Source organism: Somniosus microcephalus, chromosome 12, assembly GCF_052327205.1.
Source record: "Somniosus microcephalus isolate GS21.2 chromosome 12, FLI_Smic_1.0, whole genome shotgun sequence".
In the NCBI taxonomy this organism is placed as follows: domain Eukaryota; kingdom Metazoa; phylum Chordata; class Chondrichthyes; order Squaliformes; family Somniosidae; genus Somniosus; species Somniosus microcephalus.
Window position 1 is genome coordinate 70890285 of NC_140998.1, and position 23200 is coordinate 70913484.

Here is a 23200-nt window from a genome sequence, read left to right on the forward strand (position 1 = left end):
GGGCTGAGGCTGAGAGGCGGCAGGTTTAAGGTGGACACAGAGGAGCCACACGTTGAACAAATGCCGCCCGCGGATTGCCCTCCGGAGCCGAGCCCCGAGCACTGCGGGAGGGCGGCGCCCGACTCCCGCTCCAGCGCCGCCTGTCGGAGACAGACCAAACCCCGCCCCCGGGCTGGGCGCGCGCTCCCGCGTGGGTGCGCGCGCTGGCAGAGCGCGCTTTCCGCGGGAGTCTGGGCGCGGCAGCACCGGAGAGGGTCGGCGGCAGCGGCCCAGAGTAGCACCGACTGTCGGGGCTGCCCGCCGAACCATCCTCTCCTGTGCAGATCAGCAGCGAGCACTTTCAGCTTCCCAATACTGATAACCACACGGTGGGGCTGTGCCTCGGCTCAGTATTAGGCACAGTGTTTCAGAAATACTTGCATATGCAAAGATTTGTTTCCTTTTTAAAAATTATTTTGCTTGTAAGAACAAACCCGTGGCAGTCATGAGCTGACTGTGAAGTGAGCTCAAGAGGCAATTCTGGGGAGGGAAGGAATCGTGGATTTTGGCTGATTCGTGAAATCAAACGGGGCTCTGTGCTTGTAGTCGGGTTAGAACTGGCTTTCTAGGTCGACTGGCCTTTTTTGATTCATAAAGTTCTTTTGTTCTTACGTTTCGAGCCAAAGGTCCCTTTTATACTTAAATCTATGAATAGAGTTCTTGTAATTTCTTAACCGGTAAAGTCTGCAGAGGATGAGAGAACCTTCCTGCAACTTAATCACAAGCACAGAGCCACGTTTGTTTTCGGTACTCCCCTGCATGCTAATTCATTGCTATTTAGCAGGCGCTGTACGGGGGATAGTTTTGGTTTATAGAACCTGTGAGACATGATACAACTAAAATTAAGCTTATTTTTTTTAGAAAGGCGTGTCATTTGAAACGCACCATCCGCCTATTTTGACCAGACATCTCACAATCGCACTTTGCCCTCTTCCAGCTTCCACAGCTGTCTATCCATTGCCACTGCTTCTTGCAATCAGCCCCCCACCAGCTCAGCTTCGATCGTCCACATAGCGTTTTCACACCTATGACCCATTCATTATCTTGTGAGGGTCTTCAACCACCAAGTATGCAAAGCCTGCCCATTTCAATCCTCTCGGTAGCACATAGAAGCTACTCTATTACTTCAGTTGGGTATCAACTGGAGGACAAAGTGGCCAACGTTGAAACAATTTCAAACTCAAAGCTCGTACTAAATATGCACCTACTATGCTAGGGGGCAGAATGTGATAGACTTTTATATTGACACTAAAGTATTTTAACGACACCTGGTATTTATCCAAGTTTCTCCAGCTTCACCTCTATGGTTCTAATAGATTTGACATTTGTGATTAATGTAATCTTATAATAAATTATTCCAGATAACTTTTGGAATAAACGAGTACACACAGCACTTTAAAATGTCCCCCAGTCTGATCTTTTTCGATCAAAATGTTCCATTGCGTTTCTGCCTAGTTTTAAATGTGTACGTTTCCTGTATGCTGTAAAAATTGATCATGGCCCAACAACATGGAAATAGTAATTGTGGTGCCAGTTTGTTTTAAATCGATTTGTTTTACTCACAGTTAATGTGTACTGATGTATACTGTAATTTGTACTGCCTTCTTCCAGCCCATGCATAGTCCATTATTCCCGAGTTGGAGAACTCGCACTCACTGAGAGGAGACCGACCCAGATAGGCATTGAGGGCCCAACTGTACCTACGCTGAGCAAATTTTGAGCAGGATTTTCCTGTGCACACACGAATGCCAGGCTCATAGTTCCCGTGGAGCAAGTTTCTCCTTTTCTGAGGATTTGGCCCTCTGTGCGGATTCTGAACTATGGCCAACAAGTGGCGCTGCAACTACAGGAACAATCGCTCTCAGCACAGAATGACTGGGAGGAGGGCTGAAAGCTGGAACAACTTTCCAGACTAATAGGGCACAGGTTAAAACAAAACAATGTGAGCGTTAGAGTGTTAGCAGCTTGAGTTGACTTTGAGGTTAAGAATAAGTTATTCAGGTTGAAGAGTACTAGTATATATTTTGCATTTTGAAAAATGATTCTCGTTATTTGGTGGTGAGGGAGGGGAGGGTGCAAAACATATCCAACAGCATCACTTGGTCAAACCTTAGTGTTAAATTAACCTAAACCTAATAAATACAACGTATCACACACCGCATACAGCTAGCTTTAAAGAAAGCTCTGTACCATTCTCCAGATAAAGTAAAGCTGTAAATTGAACCTTAGAGTGAATTTGAATCTCAAGCCGTTTTCAGCTCAGTTTAGAGTAGCTTGTTCATTGACACAGCTAAATGAACTAAAGCAGTACCGCAGGCACTGCAAGAGCACGCCTGTTATTATGATGATGATTTCTGCAATGTTCCGTTTTGAATGGCAATTGCAGTAATACATCGCACAGCGAAATAAACCAGAGATTGTCGACAACTTCACAGATTCTGAAATGAATTTACCAAAGACATCCGCGCTTGGGTTGCGAACTTTGTGAATAGGTCGTACAAACAATCCCCAGTTGTTCTGTCATTTGAAATGGCTACATGTGAAATTGACGAGAGCGCCGGTTTGAAAGTCGACGCTGGGAGTTTGAAGTTGTTGCAGGGTTGTGCTATTTGAGCAGTTTACTGTTGTCAGTCACGGGAACTCCTTGACCGATCAGTGGTTTCAATCCAGTTTGTGCTCCACCCACTCGAAGACACGCTGCCGCTTCCCCGAACCCACACAAACTTGAAACTCAAACTTACTCTTGTCCCCTTTAGGACATGGATGGTCCATGTATGTGCAAGCGCGTTATGAACAAATACCGGTTTAGACTTTTCAGGGGCATTTGAAAAAAAAAGTAGTTTAATGACAATTGCATTCCTAGTAATGACCAGACGATTCGTTCACTGGCATTTGTGCTGTTGATATGAATCCACACTTCCCAGCGGAGAGACGGGACTGGTCACAGTAATTATTTTTGGCTTTGGCCCCGACTTGATGTGTTCCTGTAATAATCGAAAGTGACTTTATCCAAAATGCCAGGGAGCAAATCTCGTGCGTTGGAGTCGGAGTGCCGCAGACTGGCGGTAAGTAACGAGGCTGTGGGAGAGAGTTACTGTACTTGGGTCAATGTTGAGTAAAGTTTTAGCTGGCTGTGTTAGGTCTGAGCTACACCGTACGGGGAGCTGATTTACTGTGTTTCAGATGGTCCCAGTATAAGAGTACATTTAAAACCAAGAGGCGCATCGCGACCATATGACACATGTACCAATGCTCCCTAACTCAAGAATCACAGCCCTTATTCGGCTTGTTAACAAGTAGCCACACGGAGTATTATGCGAGAGTTTACAGTAACTCCCCACAGCAACAGGCTCGCTGGCATTAAACAAACTGAACTATTTGAAAGACATTTTGAAGCAATGTTTAAGGAGTGACTCCTGTGTGTGTTAATAATACTTCTCAGTTTGGCGGAGAGGTGGCAGTTTCGCATAGTTACATTTAACGGTTGCCCCCTTCCATTTGACAGTCCGAGTTCACGTCCCTGCCATTTTAATATGTGAGCGTGGCCAGCACAACTCAATACATTTCTCGCTCCCTTTTCTGGTATGTTTGCAGGTGTTGGATGGGAGCCCAGGCAAGGAGACGACGATGCCCCTGGAGTCCGGTCTCAGGAAGAGATGCCAGGCGGCCGAGGAAGATTACTGTGGCAGTCGGCCCGCTCCCGAGGGGGCAGGGGCCGTCTCCGGGACGGAGTCTTGCAACTTCGAGAAGGAAGAAAAAGGAGCCTGGTGTAAGAATTGCCAGCTCAAGCTGGCAGAGCTCAAAAGACAAGCCATGAAGCTCGTCATCCCCGGATCCATCAAGGTATGAGTTCAATAAACACAGTCTGTTCCCTGGCAAAACTCCCAGTCTCTCTGAGTAACCCCCCCCCCAACTTGGCTATCTCCAACTATTGGGATCCGGCTTAAGCTACGTGGTTTGTTTGAGTTGGGACTATTTCAGCGAGATCTATTGCTCTCCTTTACAGCCCCTTTAATGTTTATTGCAGCTCTCTTATTTACTAACGGCCCCGCGTTTTCATAGCCGGCAGACAGCAGACAGGGAGATGACGTGTTGGCCGCCGCTCAGTGTCTGACTAGCAGATCACTCACTGGCCGAGGGGGACTGAAGCATTGAACAAAACGCTGACAGTGGCCGCAATGAGAGCGGTGGCAGCGAGCCACGGCCTGATGAGATCTTTCATCTGAACTGGCACCTCTTGCGGCAGTAGTGTGTTCCAAACTGGAGGGCACTGGCTCCCCACCAGTCAGCACTCAACTACTTCTGGGAGCTTTCTCACAGAGGTTAGAAACAGGTAAACCCATCCACCCTCCCAAAAAAAAACAGCGACCCCTGTGGATGCAGTTGAGGTTGTTCTAAACACCAAGAATTCCCAACGGGGGAGGAGAGTGACTTTGGCACGTCAGATACAAGTCTTAAAAATGTAGATGGCGTGTTGGGGGATTCAGTGACATGACTCTGCCGCGAGTACACACCAAAAAGCGGCCAAGCGACTGGAAGTTGCTCGGTCTGATTGGATTGAAAGACGCCAATTTCCTGCTATCGATTTGCACTAATTGTGTTCATCCCTGGACGGGTGGGCGCATGTGATTGAAAATGTAGGGAGTTTAAAGGGGGAGAAATAGTTACTGTTTCTACCAATTGCAAAAACTTTCTTTACAACAGATTGCCGTTGAAGGGGATATATTCAAAAACGCACATTACGCGGACACAATAATGTCCCATCCCTCGTAAGTCTTTCAATAATTGAGATCCGTAAAAGGAAATTAAACTCGACCAATGCTACCTGCACTGCAACGACCTTGCGTAATTGCCCTGCCCATAAATTAAGGCCTTCAGACGTTTATTGTGCCCTATTTCATGACACAGGATCAGGGTTTGATTTCGTCTGCGCTGAAGGTCTTGTACCTATCTTAAGTTTCATTTGTTAAAGCTAACTGTCCTGTCTAGCGTTCTGCCATTAACTGTCAATGAAGGTTACCGTTTCCCATTGTCCAGTATGCAGACTCCACTGACTTCTCTACCTGTGCACAATGAGCAAATTCTTCTGAATTATAATCGAGGCTTTATCTGTCCCTGTCACGTAAAGGGGACTCTAGTCATGGGAAAAAGCACATTCTGGGAAGGCAATGGTTCACAAGCAGGTGTCCAGGTGAGGAGACCTTTCTCTCAAGGCCACCATGTGTGGTCTCTTCTTGTTTGGTGGTGCAGTCGGGTAGGGTTGAATGATATTTCCAAAACACATTACAATGTTGTTTTCATCTTCACAATGAAAGGAACCTAGTGTCCAACCTTCAATGGTAGGATATTTTGATTCAAACAAGGTTGTTATTGTACTTTTTATAAAGATGAAAATAAATCCTACATATGGTCTGGTGCACATTTTAGAAATATGACTGATCACAGATCTAACTTGTTAAAATATATTTCCGTAAACTTCTCAGCAATACATATCGTCTTATTGACAGTTAAAGTACCGATGCAGTGCAATAAGACAATTAGCCTCTTCTAACTGAGTGGCTTATTCTCTAATGTTTACATAGGGTTCCAGCTGATTTTACTTTGTTCTTCGGTTTAACAATCCAAATATTCTCCACAAATAAGCTTTTACTGTGGTGTGGTTTAAAACTATCAATTCAACTTCTCTTGAGAAGGAAGCTAAGAGTTTATAATAATGGTATACTCCAATAATCTAGCTATTTCTCCTAACAAATTAAAGGTTGAATGGATCTGCTTTGTTTGCCATAATAATCATGGGATCTTTCAACGATGGCTTTGAAACTACCTTATATCTGGTTCGGAATACTCTTTGGTGCTGGTGGGTGGGTGTGTGGGTGGGGTAGTTTGAAGGAAGTCTGCATTCTGTCTTATGACAAGTCACTGAAAAGACGCTATTCTCCATTTTTCATTACTTGCTACAAGACTTTTAATTCAGTGCCCATCACAAAAATAGACCATTAAGTCTTATAAAGACATATTCGTGTGGGTAGCAACAAATAATGGTTCGGTAAAGAAGTGCTCATCCTAAATATTAAGTGCTGGCCTAATATGGTGATGTGAAACTTTAGAATAACTGCGGTCCAGTTCCTTGTACTGTTTAGGAACATTTTTGAAATTAATAAACATTATAGATTTAAAGTTCACTGTAATTAATGCTTCTAATTAGATTAAGGATTTTGCATTTTGATAATTTTGTTACTCTCTGATATTACAAAATAGCACCATTTTCACACATATTTTACCCAGAATCTATTACTGATAACAGAATCAGTGGTGGGTTATAAAGGCTTGTGCAGTGTAATAAAGATGGTTGATGACAAACACAGATAAGATGTGGTAGGATGATTAAGCTGGGAAACAGTTTACAATCAAGAGTTCAACTTCCAGATCTCCATGTAGCTGGCGAGGGAATTAAGTTGTTTCTTTCTTCTGTCATTTGTGCATTGTTTATTCTTGTCCACTGATTTATTGCTCTGCATGGGGAGCCAGTAACATCAACATATGCCAATACCTGCAGTGGTTTAGTGAAATTGTCCATTCAATAAGCAGGTTGTTTTCTATTGACCTAATGTCAATGGTGTGATTTTGAAGGGATATCATTGGGATGCAAAGTTTTACATAGGTCAGCAAAAACTCTAGCAGATAATAGTGAAAATCAGTTTTGACAAATTGCAACAATAAGCTGTAATGGAATTTTCTGTCTACTTTTAACTGCAGGATATGCCATATGGGAATAAATCAATGACTGGAATATAACTTAGTGGCTTTGATCAAAACTGCATGAAAACAGTAACATTGATAATTATGTACAATACAAAGTTTCGAACACAACTGTGATTATAGGCTATATCTTTCACATTTAGTTTTCTTCAAATAATTAAAGCAACATTTTACTGATCCCTCTAAGCAATCCATTTCATTTTTATTGCAAAATGTATTATTTCCACGAGTATTCATTTCACCCTCATGCAGTTTCCCTCAGAGAGGAGGTAGGTGGGACAGCCTAGGCCATGGACCTCTTCCTGATCACTACCAATATCGCTCTGTAATCAACAAAGACATGCTTTAAATTGGGGTAGACAATACCTGCAGGCATTGTTCTTTTCCTGAGGTGGAGCATTTTGCATAAGACTGCTACCAGTGGCCTCGTAGAAAACTGAATAAATGCACCCCAACTGAAGCAGGCAGATTCAAGTGATATGCAACAGTGGAATGAATTCATAAGCATCTGGTTTGGAAGTTAGACTTGTTAGCATTAGGAACTGTGTATCTAAATTTTTCAGCTCAAGCCGTCCAAATCTATTTTACATTAGGCAATGGTTAGTTTGCACATTTATGCACAGCATTTTTGTACAATAATGCTTAAAATTATGACTGAGGATGAAAGTAAAATACAAAGATCCGAATACTCTGTTACTTAAATAATTTTCTAAAGAACCAATAGGCTCACTGTGTATAATATGGGAAATCTGTGACTAGCATTTTAGTTGTTGTAGACTATTTAATTTTGTTGCCGACAGAGAGGATTTGGAATTTTTTAAAGTTCTGAGTAGTACTGTACAAGTTGAAAATGAGTCAAGTTTGGAATCTGGTACTTTTTAGTCAGTTTGTTAGAATATTTTGAACAATGGTTTACTGGCAAAATTTCAAGCTAGATACGGATGAGGAAGGCTTTTAGGCCCGTCTAGCTCTTCGATCCATCCCCCCATAATGGCATTCAACTGTTTCTTAAATGATTGCAGGGTCTTTGCTTCCACTACCTACCCAGAAGTCCAGTCTTTGTATTCCTGATTATTTATGTGAAGAAGTATTTCCAGATGCCAGTCCCACTAGTTTAAACCTGTGTCCTACTGTTACGGTTTAATTTGAAGTAACCGGGTGTTATACTGTTTGTGCACTTCCTTCCACTTGTACTCTACTATTTTGGCCATATGATTCAGCAAAGTGCCTTTATCGTGAACAGGTGTAAATTGGATGGTAATAAGATGGGAGTGACATCAACGTGTCTCATTTTCCTGTATTTCCACTTGGCAGAGACACAAATGCAGTTGCATCAGTAGGAAATGGTTCTTGGTGCTTGCACCCAGCCTCCTCAGATCAGAGGACCAGTGAATGGGCAGACAGCAAGCCCCTGGAGGCTCCAAAATTGTATTTTTTCAGGGCAAGCAGGATGCGTATTGGGGTTGAAGGCACTCTGGCTGCTGTTTCTGAATAGCTGGCCATTATTGTTGCTGAAGATGTCTCCTCTCCCACTTTATGGTAGGAACCCCTTTGAAGGGGTGTTCCTGAGACAGGGTGGCATTGGGAGGGGGGGGGGGGGAGAGGATTATAATGTCCTGAGCCCACAAATATGAACAGTTTCAGATCCTATTGGGTGGAGCACATATTGAGTGTGGTCCACCTGACTTCTGTTCTGGCTGAGGAGGAGGGAAGAGGAAAATCGGCGCCATTTAGCCTTACTTGTCTTGTAATTCCTGAGCTGTAGATGACACCCCTGGATTTGTCTGTGGCACAAAATGGTAACATGCAGGTTGGTCTCACCTCTTAGTGAATGGTTATAGAGTGGCTTTGCCATAGGCCTGGAACAAGTTTTCTTTTCCCTGCTTGCTCTTTTGAATGAAGATAATGCTGGCATAGGAAGCTAAAAGAAAGGAAGAGAAAAATGAACCATAAGATACCAGCATGATTGTTACAGGAATCATTTAGTTGTGTCCAAACACCAGTAGGAATGGTACATATATATTGGCATGCTACTAAATAAGTCTTCACACTGCAACATTTATAAGTGATAGAAATACATAATGCAGTCTTATTACTTTGTGTCCTAGTCAGCCCTAAATCACTGTGGGCATAAATGTGTTCCAACCTTTTCCTTCTGCAGATCAAAGTGTTTTGTCCTCACCTAACGTTTCCCAGCTAAACTGAGTATATTGGTGTTATTCAAAACAAATTCAGCCTTCACTGTAAATTACACTTGTAGAAATGTTTTTTGTAAAAAGTATTCAGAACAATGGCTTGTTTGTCTAAGCACTCTGTAGTAGCAATGCTAATGCCATATGTAAATCCCAAGGAAAGTTAGATGGAAAACTGCCATTGTGTCACAATTTTACCATTTGCCTTAGGCCATATGGCGACTAAACCAAATAATATATTCTTCAGAAGTTCTATATGAGCAAAGAATGTTTTCTCCTCCATCATTAAAATGTAACTCAACCTTTGTAGCTAGGTAGAGCATCTCATTTAAAGGTGAGATTGTTCTTGTTGTGCCCGTGTATAATAAGACACAGACTGCAGGAGAATGGTACAACAGGTGTTTACTCAACGTGGCTCACATTGGAACTGATCTGTACAGATTACTACTCAGTGCTATATACAGGTGTGGTCACTGCCGGTACTGCAGTATACATGAGCTGTAAAAGATAGTTCCCCCCCTTAAAGGTATATACATTACAATTCCTCCCCTTTTAGATTAACAGTACCATAACACTCATTTAACAATTAAATATCAAACTAATTACAATTAACACTTTTAACATGCAACATTAGTTGAAAATAGTCTATTTATATATTCAGTCTTTGGGGAGGCTTCCTGATCCTTTCTGGATAGCGCCTTTCCCGAGTGTCTTGCTCTTGGTGCGGAGGCAATTCTGGCCCCCTGTCGTCGGTTGGTTCATCAGCTTCCGATGCTACTGTTTCTGGGGTAGATACGACCTGTACATCGGGTTCATCACCAGGTACGTATGGGCGAGGCAGGGGGTTGACTTGTTCCTGTGACTCTAGGATCTGGTCAGCATGGTATCTCACGATGCTCTCCCCAACATCCACTGTGTACATTAGTGGGCCCTGCCGTGTGCATATCGTTCCTGGCTGCCATTTTTCTGTTCGGTAGTCGCGGGCCAAGACTGGTTGCCCTACATTGAAGCTCCTTGTTGGCTTCTCATGGATGTGCTGGAATTGCTTACTCTCAACATCTCTTCGTACGTTTGGTCTGAGCAAATCCAGGCGAGATCTTAACCTTCGGTTAAAGAACATCATGGCTGGGGCCTGGTTGGTGACTGCATGTGTCGCATTCCGGTAGGCGAACAGGAAATTGTCCACCTTGTGCTGCAGCGGAATGTTGTCATTGTACATAGCCTTTATTGCCTTCTTAAAGGTTTGTACGAACCTCTCAGACAATCCATTTGTGGCTGGATGATACGGGGCGGATGTGTAATGCCTTACCCCATTCTTTTTCAAGAACCTCCGGAACTCTTCGGACGCAAACTGTGGTCCGTTGTCAGAGCAAACCTGTTCTGGCAAGCCATTCCTGGCAAAAATGGTCCGTAGGACTGCAATAGTTTTCTCCGTGGTGGTGGAGGACATTTTGATGACCTCAGGCCATTTCGAGTGCGCATCCACGGCTATTGCCTCACAGCGCCAGGGACCCGGGTTCAAATCTGGCCTCGGGCGACTGTCTGTGTGGAGTTTGCACATTCTCCCTGTGTCTGCGTGGGTTTCCTCCAGGTGCTCCGGTTTCCTCCCACAGTCCAAAGATGTGCGGGTTAGGTTGATTTGGCTATGATAAATTGACCCTTAGTGTTAGGGGATTAAATACGTGGGGTTACGGGGATAGGGTGGGATATGTGTCGGTGCAGGCTCGATGGGCCGAAATGGCCTCTATCTGCACTGTGGGGATTCTGTGATTCTGTGAATGGACCAGCAAAATCAATATGCACCCATTGCCATGGAGATGAGGGCCACTCCCATGGGTGTAGAGGGGCCTGTGGTGGTGCATTTTGGACATTCTGGCATCCTGAGCAACTCTTGGTCACGTGGCCACAATACGAGATCTGTTTTCTAAAAAACTCGCATTTGGGGCGGTTAGCTCAGAACCCATATTCCTGCAACCTAGTGAGCACCTCAACGACTTTTTCATCACAGGGACGATGGGTGTAGCCCACTTGCTCCAGTCTACCTTGGACAGTACACCTGAACATTCCAGACTCTCCAGCTCGATAGTTTGCGCAGTTCTGTTAAATAATCAGCATTGCTTTCATCCTTATGCTGGTTCCGTTTGTGAAACTTGAATGTTTCTGCTATCAGCAGCGGTGTGGGGTTTAAATGTTCCTGTAGTATCGTTACTATGTCTTCAAAACTCTTTTCCATTGGCTTCGTTGGGGTTACTAGATTTCGTAATAAACCATACGTCTTTGCACCCATTAAATTTAACAATACCGACACTTTCTTGTCATCTGACACCTCATTTGCCTTGCAGTATACCTCTATTCGTTCGACATATGTAGTCCAATCTTCGACTTCATTGTCAAATGCGGTGATACTGCCACTCGTCGGCATTTTGGGTGTGGTTTAAAATGGCGTCTCCCAATGGCTTAAAATGGCGTCTCCCGCGCTTTCCTTCCTCCCCCGCTGCTGCCAACGCTGCTCCCGGCGGTTCTCGTGGCAATGGCGGTGCCCTGTAGGTTTCACGTGCTTCTCCTGCGCTGCTGCCAACGCCACTCTCGGCGGTCCTCGTGGCAATGGCGGTGCCTTGCGGGTTTCTGCGCATCTCTCTCTCCCTCTCTTCGACGCTGCTCGGACCCTGAACACCGGCTGCACCCTGTGTGCTCTGCCCTCTCTCTCTCTTCCCCCGTCGACGCTGCTCGGCCCTTTGCTGTGCCGCTCGGTCGGGCTCGAGCCCGCCGCTGTCCGGGAAGGGTCTGCGCACTACCTGTTGCCAGCCCGTTTCGCTAGACCACCTTGACTGGAAAGCCAAGCCTGGCTCTCGACAGCCTCCCCCGCAATTCTCGAGTCTCTGCTGGATGACTGGGCGGTTGCCCGTGGTCGACGCCCGAGTCTCTGGCCTTGACCGCCAATCCACTGATCTCCAGGAATGAATCCCTGGGAGGTGATGCAGAGTTGCAGGTAGGTTCGAACTTGCCTTGTCGCCAATGTTGTGTCCGTGTATAATAAGACACAGACTGCAGGAGAACGGTACAACAGGTGTTTACTCAATGTGGCTCACATTGGAACTGATCTGTACAGATTACTACTCAGTGCTATATACAGGTGTGGTCACTGCCGGTACTGCAGTATACATGAGCTGTAAAAGATAGTTCCCCCCTTAATAAAGGTATATACATTACAGTTCTGATCTCATTTATCACTGAAATTGATGATATAGTCCTGTGGATATTATATTTAAGTGCTAATTTATTAATTTTATTTTGCTTTAACTTTCTAACACACACTTGAGCCTTTGGTAAGGCACGGTTTTGTTTGATAGATCTAATGGCTCAAGTATTCTGGTCTCCAACTCTGGACTTACACAAGTAACAGAGTGCAGTGAACAAAAGAAACACTGCATGCTGTCACAGACACCAAGTTTGTTTTGATCTTTATATTTATATACTAGATAGAACTCTCAAGTATAATGTGCGGTGCCATCATTAGAAATCTTCTGTGTAATGTATGCATTACTGGATTGTGCTGTGGAATCCAAACCACTTACAAGGAAATCATGAAAAAAATCTTTAAACAGTGTCATGGAAAAGCTGGTGAGTATCTGAGTGGTTTTAGTAGATTAATATGATTGGTTCCCTGTATCTATTAGTAAAGTAGTAATAATGTATTGATCAGATATGGATTGTACAAACAAAGGACGCAATGAAGTAAATTGCAATTTGTTCAAAGTATTTACAATCCATATTGTTTAATTAGCTACACAGTAAAATAAATGAAAGGTTTCAGCATCATTTGCAACCTGCAAAAAAGGCTTCCATGCATTATTTTTCCTGAATGCTTATCATTCTCTTTTAAGAGCAATCAGCACAAACAATTATGATTTTTTTAAATCACGCAGCAAGTTAATGTATTAAAGCTGAATGTAATAGTTTAAAAGTTCACTGTTAAATAATTTCATTCAACATCAAATGTCATTTAAAGCAAGAGGTTTTTAGTGGTGCAGAATGGTAGTTAGCACCAAAACGTATATTAGATGGTCTTTATCTCAGGTAGAAAAACATACAGGCCCTGACCCTGATACACCATGGCTGTGATCCTGGCAGTTATGCCAAGATTATGCCTGCCAGTTCCCTGCAGTGCTGCCCGCCCAAGTTAGTGGAGTCAGTGGGGGGGCACCTAATTTGCATCGTGCCCATGTACATGTGGGCACATCTCTGGCACCCACTTGCCCGATGCAAAAAGAAAATTCAGTGGCTGTCCACTAATTGAGGAAGGTTGACAAGCCTCCCTCCAACCCCAGGTCTCAGTAATGTCCCCTAAGGGGACCAATTGACAAATGAAAATAAAAAAAATTGCTCATTGGAGGAGACCATTGACATATGGAGGCTTATCAGAAAAGAACTCATGCAGTCCCTTCAGTGTCTTTAAGTTTCTAGTGGTACCAGAAACTGACTATCCTGACAGTTCTCTCTAAACATTAATCTAACTAAGTTGATGAATGGGCCTCGGCACATGCCTTTCAAGTACATGTGCATGAAACTTCCCTATCTCTGATTACAGAAAAGTACAAATATGTTGTCCACTTGCACCGTTTCCTACATTACAACAGTGACTACACTTCAAAAGTACTTCATTGGCTGTAAAGCGGTTTTGGACGTCCTGAGGTCGTGAAAGGCGCTATATAAATGCAACTCTTTTCTTTCTTTCACTCTTACAATGATACTGGTATCACAACAGCATAGTTACATTTATAAAGGTATACACTTAGGACTAAATTGTCCCATTAATGCAATGCGAAACCGTCGTTTGCATCACTGAACAGAAATTCTGACTCCTCTTTGCTGGACAAGTAAAGAGTTTTTGGGGAGAAGATGGGAGAAAATTGGAAGCAAAAAATATAAAGCTTTCGGGGAAAAAAAAGAAGTTTCACCAACGGCTGTGGCCAACGTATTTTCGCCATCCTGGCTTTCCTAATGTTGGGGAGCTAGCATCAAAATTATTGTTGGGCGAGGGTGAATAGTTTAATGATTTTCTCTCTTTGTACTGTCCAGGAAATCTGCTGTGCAAATGTCCAGCCAACAGCTACTCTTAACACAGAGATAAAGAAGATACATTTGTTAAAAAGAGAGAGCTGTGGGGCTGCACGCTGGAGCACCAGTGCACACCATGCTGGTTCAATCCTCCACTCGACTCAGCTTACGGCTGTGCCATGCTGCACACAGATGTGCTGAACATAGTCACGATGACCATATTGAGGGGGGGGGTGGTGTGGTGGAGGAGCAAAAGGAAAGGGATAAATGGTAGATATGTCACCGGATAATGATTGTGCACCCTGGATGTTGGGCAAATAACAGCACATGAGTTGTTCTGGGAGTTGGCCTCCTGCCCTTCCTTTTAGTTTGGATAATATCTACTTAAGGTGGGGGTGGGAGGCGGTGGGGATATGGAAATAAAGCCCTGGAGGCATGTGCCCTTTATTGGAGGCTAAGTGCAGGTGAGAAAAAGAATAGATTATATTCAAAAGGGGCTTCTGTTCTGAGAGAAGTAAAAGCATAAAAACACATTCCGCAGTTACCTGATTGCACGGGTTCCATCTGTTGGTGTTTAACTTCATTTGTCTGCTAATTGAAATTGATTACAAATGAGAGCAAGTTGGAATTGAAAATACACCTTTTTCCTGCTCCATCAACCATATTAAGCATTTGCAGCTACGGTTGGAATAATCCTACATGATATGAGGGGAAAATGTCCTTCATTATGGCATATTGTAGTTTTAACTTACACTTGTGCAAAAATGCAATCAATTGCTAAATTATGACGATCTAAAAATAAAACTCCACTACACAGGGCTCTGTTTCTGATTCGTAAACATGGTTTCCAATCTCATCGTAATCCCTTTACACCAGTATAGAGAGTGCTTGAGGCCCTTTACATCAAATTTCATGCTGGTGTTCTGCATTTATAAGCTGCAGCAACCTATAACCTTTTGTATTCTTATTGGTACCCCAATGACCTTTGCTAAAGTTGCTTTCGCATTCAAGTATAGGATTTCAAAACCCTGACCAGAAGCAAAACAGGTGGAAGGGAATTTTGTTAGCTGAAGGTGGTCATGAGAGCAAGGCAACTAAATCACAGCAACCTGACACAGTAGAACTGTGAAATGTGAGCTCAAATAGTAAAAGAGATCCAAGCCAAAGCGATACTGTTTCCTAATGATTCTGCATGGTAATTACCTAAAGAACATACCTGCACTGAGATATGTGCATCTTGTTGAGGCTTAGGAAGTCTTGCGTGTTTGTGCTAAATAAAGCCACATAAAGTGATTTAAACATTTATATACAGTATTGTGCTAAACAGTATTAAAAATAAAGTAGAGTTTTCCCATGAGGGCTTCCCTGGTATACGGAGAGATTCACTGTTGGAATCCTTATAAAGAGACATGTGAATAAGTTGAATTAAACACTCACAGTTAAAATGGCAAAATTACCGAAGCATCTTCTGTTAATGACAGTCTGTACTATCATTAATTTAGCTCCTCACTCTGTCAGGCTTAGGAAATCCTGCAGCCAGTTTCTCAAACAATGTAATCAGCACTCAGTGTTCACATTCAAATACATACTTTTTAAGTGAGCAGAATTAGCAGAAAAATAACAAAACAGGATTTTTAAATTTATAAAATAAAAACAAAATGCTGGAAATACTCAGCAGGTCAGGCAGCATCTGTGGAGAGAGAAATAGAATTAATGGCCCCGATTTTCCCGACGGTGCGGGGAATTGTCGGGTTCCGACCCGAATCTAAATGGGTCAGCCAGCCGCATGCAATTTTCCCTCAATTGGCCAATTTATTTCGAGCGTGTGGGCACCCTTGCTAATTGTCCATTTCCAGTCAGAAAGCCCCACAGTATGATGTCATCATTCGTGGCGCTTTCAAGGTCCACAGCAAGCACTGCATCCTCTGAAGGCTTCCAAACGAACCATACAGGATGGCAGAGGAGCCTACAGTAGCTGTGGCCAGTGCCAGACCCTGAGCTGCCTCCAGATTTGACAAGGCTTCACTGCAGGCATTATTGGATGGGGTGAGGGCCCACAGGGAGGTCCTCTTCCCTAGGTCAGGGAGGAAGACGCCTCCCACTGAGACCAAGGCTGCATGGATACAGGTATCAGCAGATGTCAACTCCCTGGGAGTCACCAGAAGAACCTTGGCATTACATCTCTAACTCCTTCCTTTACTCGCCCACAGTACCATCCAGAGCCCCCGTCCCCACTTTGGAGGAGAAAGAGGCTGTGCAGCCAGACTCCTCAGAGGAAGCTCCAACCTCTGAGGGCGCAGCGTCAGCAGAAGTAAGCACACCCAGCACCAGCACAGACACACCTCGGGGGGACCTTCAGGACATAGAGTAGTGTTGTCACCTGGTGTTTCACAGCTCACAAGTGAGCATCAGCAGATTGTGGAGACAGGGACAGCAGTGGAGAGTCCTCGTCGGAGGGCGCAGGACTCTGCCAGCTCAGCTCAGCTGCATGCCGACCCTCTGCCTCTGGGTCCATCCACAAGGGAAGAGGTGATGGATCTCCATGCACAGATGCAGGAGTCTCTGGCAGGTTTTGTCTCCAGGGTCGCTGCGAGTGTGGCGCGAATGGAGGAGTCCATTGCGAAGATGAGCTGAGCCTTTGCGTAGTCATTGGCGCATGAACGCATCACCATGCAATGGTGGGCACCCTCCATGGAGGAGATAAGTCGCCAGGGTATGGAAAATATGGTGAGTGTTCATTATAGAATGACATCTCTTGAGGAGCGATGGGCATCTATTGAACAGAGAAACCAGACCTTCATGGAAGTCCTTCTGAGTAGGACTGCCAGTGCAGATACGGGTCCCCATGGCCCCCTGATGCGCAGCAAGGTGCTCTCAAGCCACTTCCAAGCGCTGGCCCCTTCTGGCCTGTGCAGCTTCAGGTGAGTGAGCAGCAGCCTGGTGCTCCTGCTGCTGATGCTGCTGCTCCTGGTTCTGCTGCTGACGCCTCTGCTGCTGGAGATCCTCTAATGGCATGAAGGGAAGGGAAGAAAGGCCTCCCATACTTCTGGTAGATGCCTCCATTGAGGAAGTGCTGAGTGAGGGTGCCGAGCGGTGCTTCACAGGAGCTCACACTGGAGAAGTGTGTGAGGCTCCAACCTTCCACAGCTGTGCCTAAGCCTTGAACAAGTTGCCCCAAGACTGAAACAACAAGGTCCTGCAACCTACAAATGCTGTCTGATTAAATCTCTTCTTTCCTGATTGACCTGCAGCTGAAAGTAAGCGAGCCGATATTGTTCACGCCAGGCTTCATCAGCGGGGTTCCCACCAGGCGTGTTTAGCGTGGGGAAAGGCTGAAAATAGCAAGGGCCCCTTAAAATAGGATTAAACATGCCAATTATTGCTCATTAGTCTCCCACCGACCAGTCCCGCCGGCTGCGGGCGGGGCTGATTCGGGTTGCGCTGAAACACCGGGGCGAAAGTCGGGCGGGGCGGTGGGGGGGGGTCGCGACCCCCTATTTCTGCGATTTTCAGCCCCTCCCCGCCTGACGGCTCCAGGAAAATCGGGGCCAACGTTTCAGGTCGATGACCTTTCATTATTAGAAAGTTATATATCTCTTTAATAGTGTCTGGTTATTAAACTGTGTTGATGGCAAAGCTCACTGTTTACTCAGAAGACTCATACAGGTTGGTTTACAAATTTATTTCCACCATGCATCTTATTTGTAATTTACTTTTTACTGTGCTGTGGGCTTCTCCATTTTTATTATTTGGTCCATTACATGATCTGCAGGCAGGGGTTGTGATTCAGCAAGGAATGACCAGTTCTCATATTTTATCATTTCTTTTCCCTTTGCTGGCTCTATGTTGCCACCATTTCTGTTGTCATGGCTACCTAGTGGGTGAATGCTTGGTCTGGTACACTAATTAGACATACAGAGAAAAATGACCCAAATATTCATTTCTAGTCTGTTTTGAGTTAGCTGGCATCTGCTAAAGCTCTATAATTGGTCTCAGTGCTGATGGACTAGTACGGGGAAAATCAGCTAGGGTTCCCATTCCTGGTCACTATCCAGTGCCCTGCAGGAAAGTTCCCATGTATGGATCAATGTATGCAAACCCAGGCTCCTTTTCCTCCTTCACCTCCTTAAAGCCCTCTTCCTCCACCCTCATCTCAAGCATCGTGCAAGGAGCTCATGGATTCTTCATCACTAAGATCAAGGCTATCTGTGTAGCTGCCTTCATACCCATTCCCCCCAGCAGACCCGGCTCCGTCACCCCCAGTTTCCAACCCACTCTACCTGAATGCCTGCAGCCTCATTCCCATCTCTTCCCACCCCGTTATCTCCAAGCTTACCTCATCTAAAATACCATCTCCTACTCCCTTGATCCTCTTCCCATCAACTCCTGATGACACAACGCTTCTTCCTGGCTTGCATGCCAGCTGACATTGACAATGGTTCCCTCTCCTCAGGCATCTTCCCTCTCGTCTTTAAAACTGCTGCTAGTCTCCCCACTTCAAAAAACAAATGCCAAGCTAGGAGGGTGAGATTCCCCCAAAGCATTACATTTGAAATTCTCATTCTTGTCTTCAAATCCATCCATCTATTACCGCTGGTTGGGAAGTTTAAGACTAGGGGGCATAGTCTAAAACTTAGAGCCAGACCTTTCAGGAGTGAAATTAGGAAACACTTCTACACACAAAGGGTGGTAGAAGTTTGGAACTTTCTTCTGCAAACGGCAGTTGATGCTAGGTCAACATCGCCTTCAGTGTGCCAGTGCAGCCTTCGGTCGCCTGAGGAAGAGAGTGTTTGAAGTCCAGGACCTCAAACCCGGCACTAAGCTCATGGTCTACAGGGCAGCAGTGATACCTGCCCTGCTGTATGCCTCAGAGACATGGACCATGTACAGCAGGCACCTCAAAGCACTGGAGAGGTACCACCAACGCTGCCTCCGCAAGATCCTGCAAATCCATTGGCAGGATAGGCACACCAACGTCAGTGTTCTTGCTCAGGCCAACATCCCCAGCATCGAAGCTCTGACCACGCTCAATCAGCTCTGATGGACGGGTCACATTGTCCGCATGCCCGATACGAGACTCCCAAAACAAGCGCTCTATTCGGAGCTCCGGCACGGCAAGAGAGCCCCGGGTGGGCAGAGGAAACGCTTCAAGGACACCCTCAAAGCCTCCTTGAAAAAGTGTAACATCCCCTCCGACACCTGGGAATCCCTGGCCCAAGACCGCACAAAGTGGAGGAGAAGCATCCGGGAAGGCGCCAAACACCTCGAGTCTCTTCGCCGGGAGCAAGCGGAAGCCAAGCGCAGGCAGCGCAAGGAGTGCACGTCAACCCAAGCACCCCACCCACCCGCCCCTTCAACCACCGCCTGCCCCACCTGTGACAGAGACTGTAGGTCCCACATTGGACTCATCGGTCACCTGTGATCTCATTTTTAATGTGGAAGCAAGTCATCCTCGGTTCCGAGGGACTGCCTAAGAAGAAGAGGAAGAATTGTTAACTTTAAATCTGAGACTGATAGATTTTTGTTAACCAAAGATATTAAAGGATATGGGCCAAAGGCGGGTATATGGAGTTAGGTTGCAGATCAGCATTGAATGGCGGAACAGGCTCGAGGGGCTAAATGGCCTACCCCTGTTCCTATGTTCCTATGTTCATACTCACCCTATTTCCTCCAGCCCTACATCCCCTCCTGAACACTGCATTACTCGGACTCTAGCCTTACGTGCACCCCGCCCCCCCCCTTCAGCCATTATCGATGGCAGAGCCTTCAGCTGTCCGAGTCCTACTCTCTGGAATTCCCTCCCTAAAGCTCTCCACCTTTCCATTTCTCGCTCCTCCTTTAAAACCCTTCTAAAACCATCTCTTTGACCAAACCTTCGGCCATACTCGCCCTCCTGGCTTCACATCTGTTTTGTTTAATATCTAATCTTTGAAGTATCTTAAAGTCACTTTAAAGGCTTTATTGTTATTGTTGTTACAAACCTTAAAGGAAAGAATTAGCACTTATATAGCGCCTTTCACATTCACAGGACATCCCAAAGTACTTCATACGTAGGCACACACAGCAGCCAATTTGCACACAGCATGGTCCCACAAACAGCAGTGAGATAAATGGCCAGATATTCTGTATTAGTGATGTTGGTTGAGGGATAAATATTGGGCAGGACATCGGGCAGACTCTCCTGCTCCTCATTGACTAATACCATGGGATTTTTCACATCTACCTGAGGGGGCAGACAGGGCTTCGGTTCAATGTCTCATTCAATAAAAGGCATCTCTGACTGAGCAACACTCCCTCAGGACTGAACTGAAGTGTCAGCCTAGATTATGTGCTCAAGTCTTTGGAGGGGTGAGAGTGCTACCACTGACACCATCTACTTACTAACAATGGCTACTTTTCATGAACATGAAGGAACACAGCTTGCACTTGCCAAACAAGTTGCCTAAAGAAAGGGAAGCTTTCAAACTACTGACAATAATTTCTAAAATGGTCCCTGTGTCAGATAACTGAAGTGGAATAAAGCTGCAGTTAATGTTTTATACCCTGAAATGGTTGGCAGTTCCCAGCTAAAAAGCAAATGACTACAACAGCACGATGCTGGGACAGGCCGGGAGAGAATGCCCAACATTTGGTGGTTGGGAGTAAGGTCCACATTTTTATTGTGAATTGAGATCAGCGTAAAAACATTTACACCATTACATTTCTACAGTTAAAAAGCCCACAGTTGGGCTTGGTTTTGTATATTGGCTGTGGGTATCTTTTGTACATCAAATACTGTGCATTCTGTTTAAATACATAAGCAGGCAGTCATTTAAAACAGAATCTGACAATAGCATAAATCAATTAATTAAAAATACAGCACATGCACCTACGTTCTTCACCAGTGAAGTACTTCCAGATAATTCAGCATACAGATGATATCTATCTAATATTATGTAAAACAGAAAAGTGTTAGAAATACATAGTGGTTAAGTCAAATTTTGAAAGAGAAGGATGGGTGGTTTGTGCATTTGAGTTGCTATGTTTGTCTGCATAACCGCGTTCACTGCATTTTAAAGTAATTCATTGTTTATGAAGCACTGCAAGGCAATTCTGACAGCTCATATATAAATGCAACACAGAAGATGGATCAGACCCAGATGTGACTGAAAAAGTTAAGTGTTTTTCTTTCCTTTCACTGCAAGATACCCCGGAGCCCAATTTCACCTCCTACTTTGTGTGGGCAGGTGGTCTCCATGCCGTGCGATTTTCCTCTGCTTCCTGCTGATTTCCTACCTGGATGTGAACCGGCAGCATGTCAATGAGGCCCATGTGTTGAAGTCATCCGGCCCTGATTTCTGTAGCACCGGGTCAGTTTCTAACTCACTTTGCCATCCACCCGCTCAAAACCCTGCCCAGAGTTATAATCAGGACCTTACCTTTTATGGTCTCTTATGGGGCTGACCCTCTTCTGTCATGGGCTGGCCTAGTGGCTTTCCCACTCAGGCCTGAGTTAAAATTGCTATTGGGTTGAGGTACCATAGAGTTGTTGCTGCCTGTGGAATTGTACCTCAAACCTGAGTTGCCACATTCAGGAGAGGAAGGCCTAAAAGAAAAAATATCAAGGGGAAGTGGGTGGGAAACAAAATGCTAGATCAATTTTATTTCTGACAATCTTTTTATCTTGTATGTAGCAGCCCTTCCTAAACAACCTCCAAACATTAATTAAAATAATATACATTGGCACTTGACAATAGACCTTGGTAAAAAAAAAAAAATTGATGGAAAAAATTGTGCGCTTACAGCATCTCCAGTATTAAAACTCAAGTAAGTTCAGTCAATAGTAGGCTTGCTGTAAGTGATCCTTGAAGAGGGCTCCCTAAAGATAAAATCAGCTATTTGGTGACTGCCTGAATTGCACAAAGCAAAATATTAAGTGGGAAGTGAGGCAGATATTTGACCTTACACGTGGTGATCTCTGCAAACAGCATAAGGAAATTACTCCTCGGTCTGTGATGTATCACAGGAACTAAACTGACTTATGCACTTTGAGTGATAGCTGGTTTGTCATGGTAACAGCCCTTGAAATGAGCATTTGCCAAAAAAGGGGATGGGATGTATGGTTTTCTCATTATCTGGTGACATGGAATAATTCTTGTGGCAGCCTGCTTGTGAAGCAATGATCCATATTTATGTTGAACTTTAATAGTGGTTGAGTTGTCAGTCACAACATCACGCACCTGCCAATTATCTCCAAAACTAATGCCAACTGCCAACCTTTCATCTGTAAAACACCATCTGATACTAATACTGCACATATTATCCAGAGAAAAATGCTCGTTCTAGACAAGGAAGTCTTGATTATACAAAATTAAAATGCTGTTTGGAGATGGACATCATTTAGAGATGTGTTCAGAATTTTTTTATCAACAAACCACTTTGTTGCGGTATCAGAGAGGTGCTGGAGAGGAGTACGAGGGTAGAAAACCAGAGCAAAATTGGAGGAGAGAAAACCAGAAATTCGGGTTCCAACGCGCGAGTACGGACGGGGTACTCACGCGTGGACCCGATGGAAGTGCCGGTTTCTTGCATGCACTGCGCATGCGCGGGAAACCGGCACTTCTGTTCCTCTGACCGAAGGGGTTCAGAGGTCGAACGCGTGCGCGCGGGAGTCTGCGCGTGCGCTTTGAACTTACTTTTTTTTACAGGTTTTTCCGTGAGGGTAAGTCTTTAGATTTTAGAAATGTAAAAACCAGGCGCAAGGCCTGCATTTTAAAAGGTAAGTGGTCAATTAATTAAAATTAAAACATTTTTTCCACTGGTTTATTATTTTTAAATACTTTAAAGCAAGGTAAGTTTATTTTTAGCCCAGTTTTTTTATAAAATTATTTTTTTCAAAAATTTAAATTATTATTTAAAATAGTTATTTAATGTAATTTATAGTTTATTTAAAAAGTGTGATTTAAAAAAAAAATTATTTGAAGGTTTACTGTTATTTTGGGGCCCGTATATATTCATAAGTTTAGACAGGTCTTCCTGTCAATCTTATGAATGGGCTTTTCCTTCCTCTGATTGGCTGCCCATGGCTCACGTGATCCCAGGGGACGCATCGCACTAACTACGCCCCTGGGACACGCAAGCACAGCGCGCCGGGAGTTGGAGCAGGCCCCGGA

General features: G+C 44.5%; 1 protein-coding gene and 1 long non-coding RNA gene across 4 annotated transcripts in view; one reads left to right on the forward strand and one right to left on the reverse strand.

Moving 5' to 3' along the window:
• Nucleotides 1-2644: 2644 nt before the first annotated feature.
• Nucleotides 2645-23200, forward strand: part of kif26ab (kinesin family member 26Ab) — a 246052-nt gene continuing 225496 nt past the window's right edge. Inside the window, exons 1-2 of one of the 2 annotated variants that reach the window (XM_086003101.1) lie at nucleotides 2645-3104; nucleotides 3634-3882. In XM_086003101.1, the coding sequence (XP_085859227.1) occupies nucleotides 3054-3104; nucleotides 3634-3882 (300 nt within the window). In that variant the 5' untranslated portion in view covers nucleotides 2645-3053. The remainder of the gene's footprint in view (nucleotides 3105-3633; nucleotides 3883-23200) is intronic. The other variant, XM_086003100.1, reaches the window with a different exon arrangement.
• LOC147109289 (uncharacterized) lies at nucleotides 4656-21725 on the reverse strand. 2 transcript variants are annotated; one of them, XR_015080217.1, is made up of 3 exons: nucleotides 21467-21725; nucleotides 8620-8719; nucleotides 4656-7121 (listed from the first exon to the last, which is right to left on the reverse strand). It is a non-coding gene; the product is annotated as an uncharacterized LOC147109289 (long non-coding RNA). The 2 variants fall into 2 exon arrangements; XR_015080218.1 differs by lacking the exon at nucleotides 21467-21725 and adding an exon at nucleotides 20921-20980.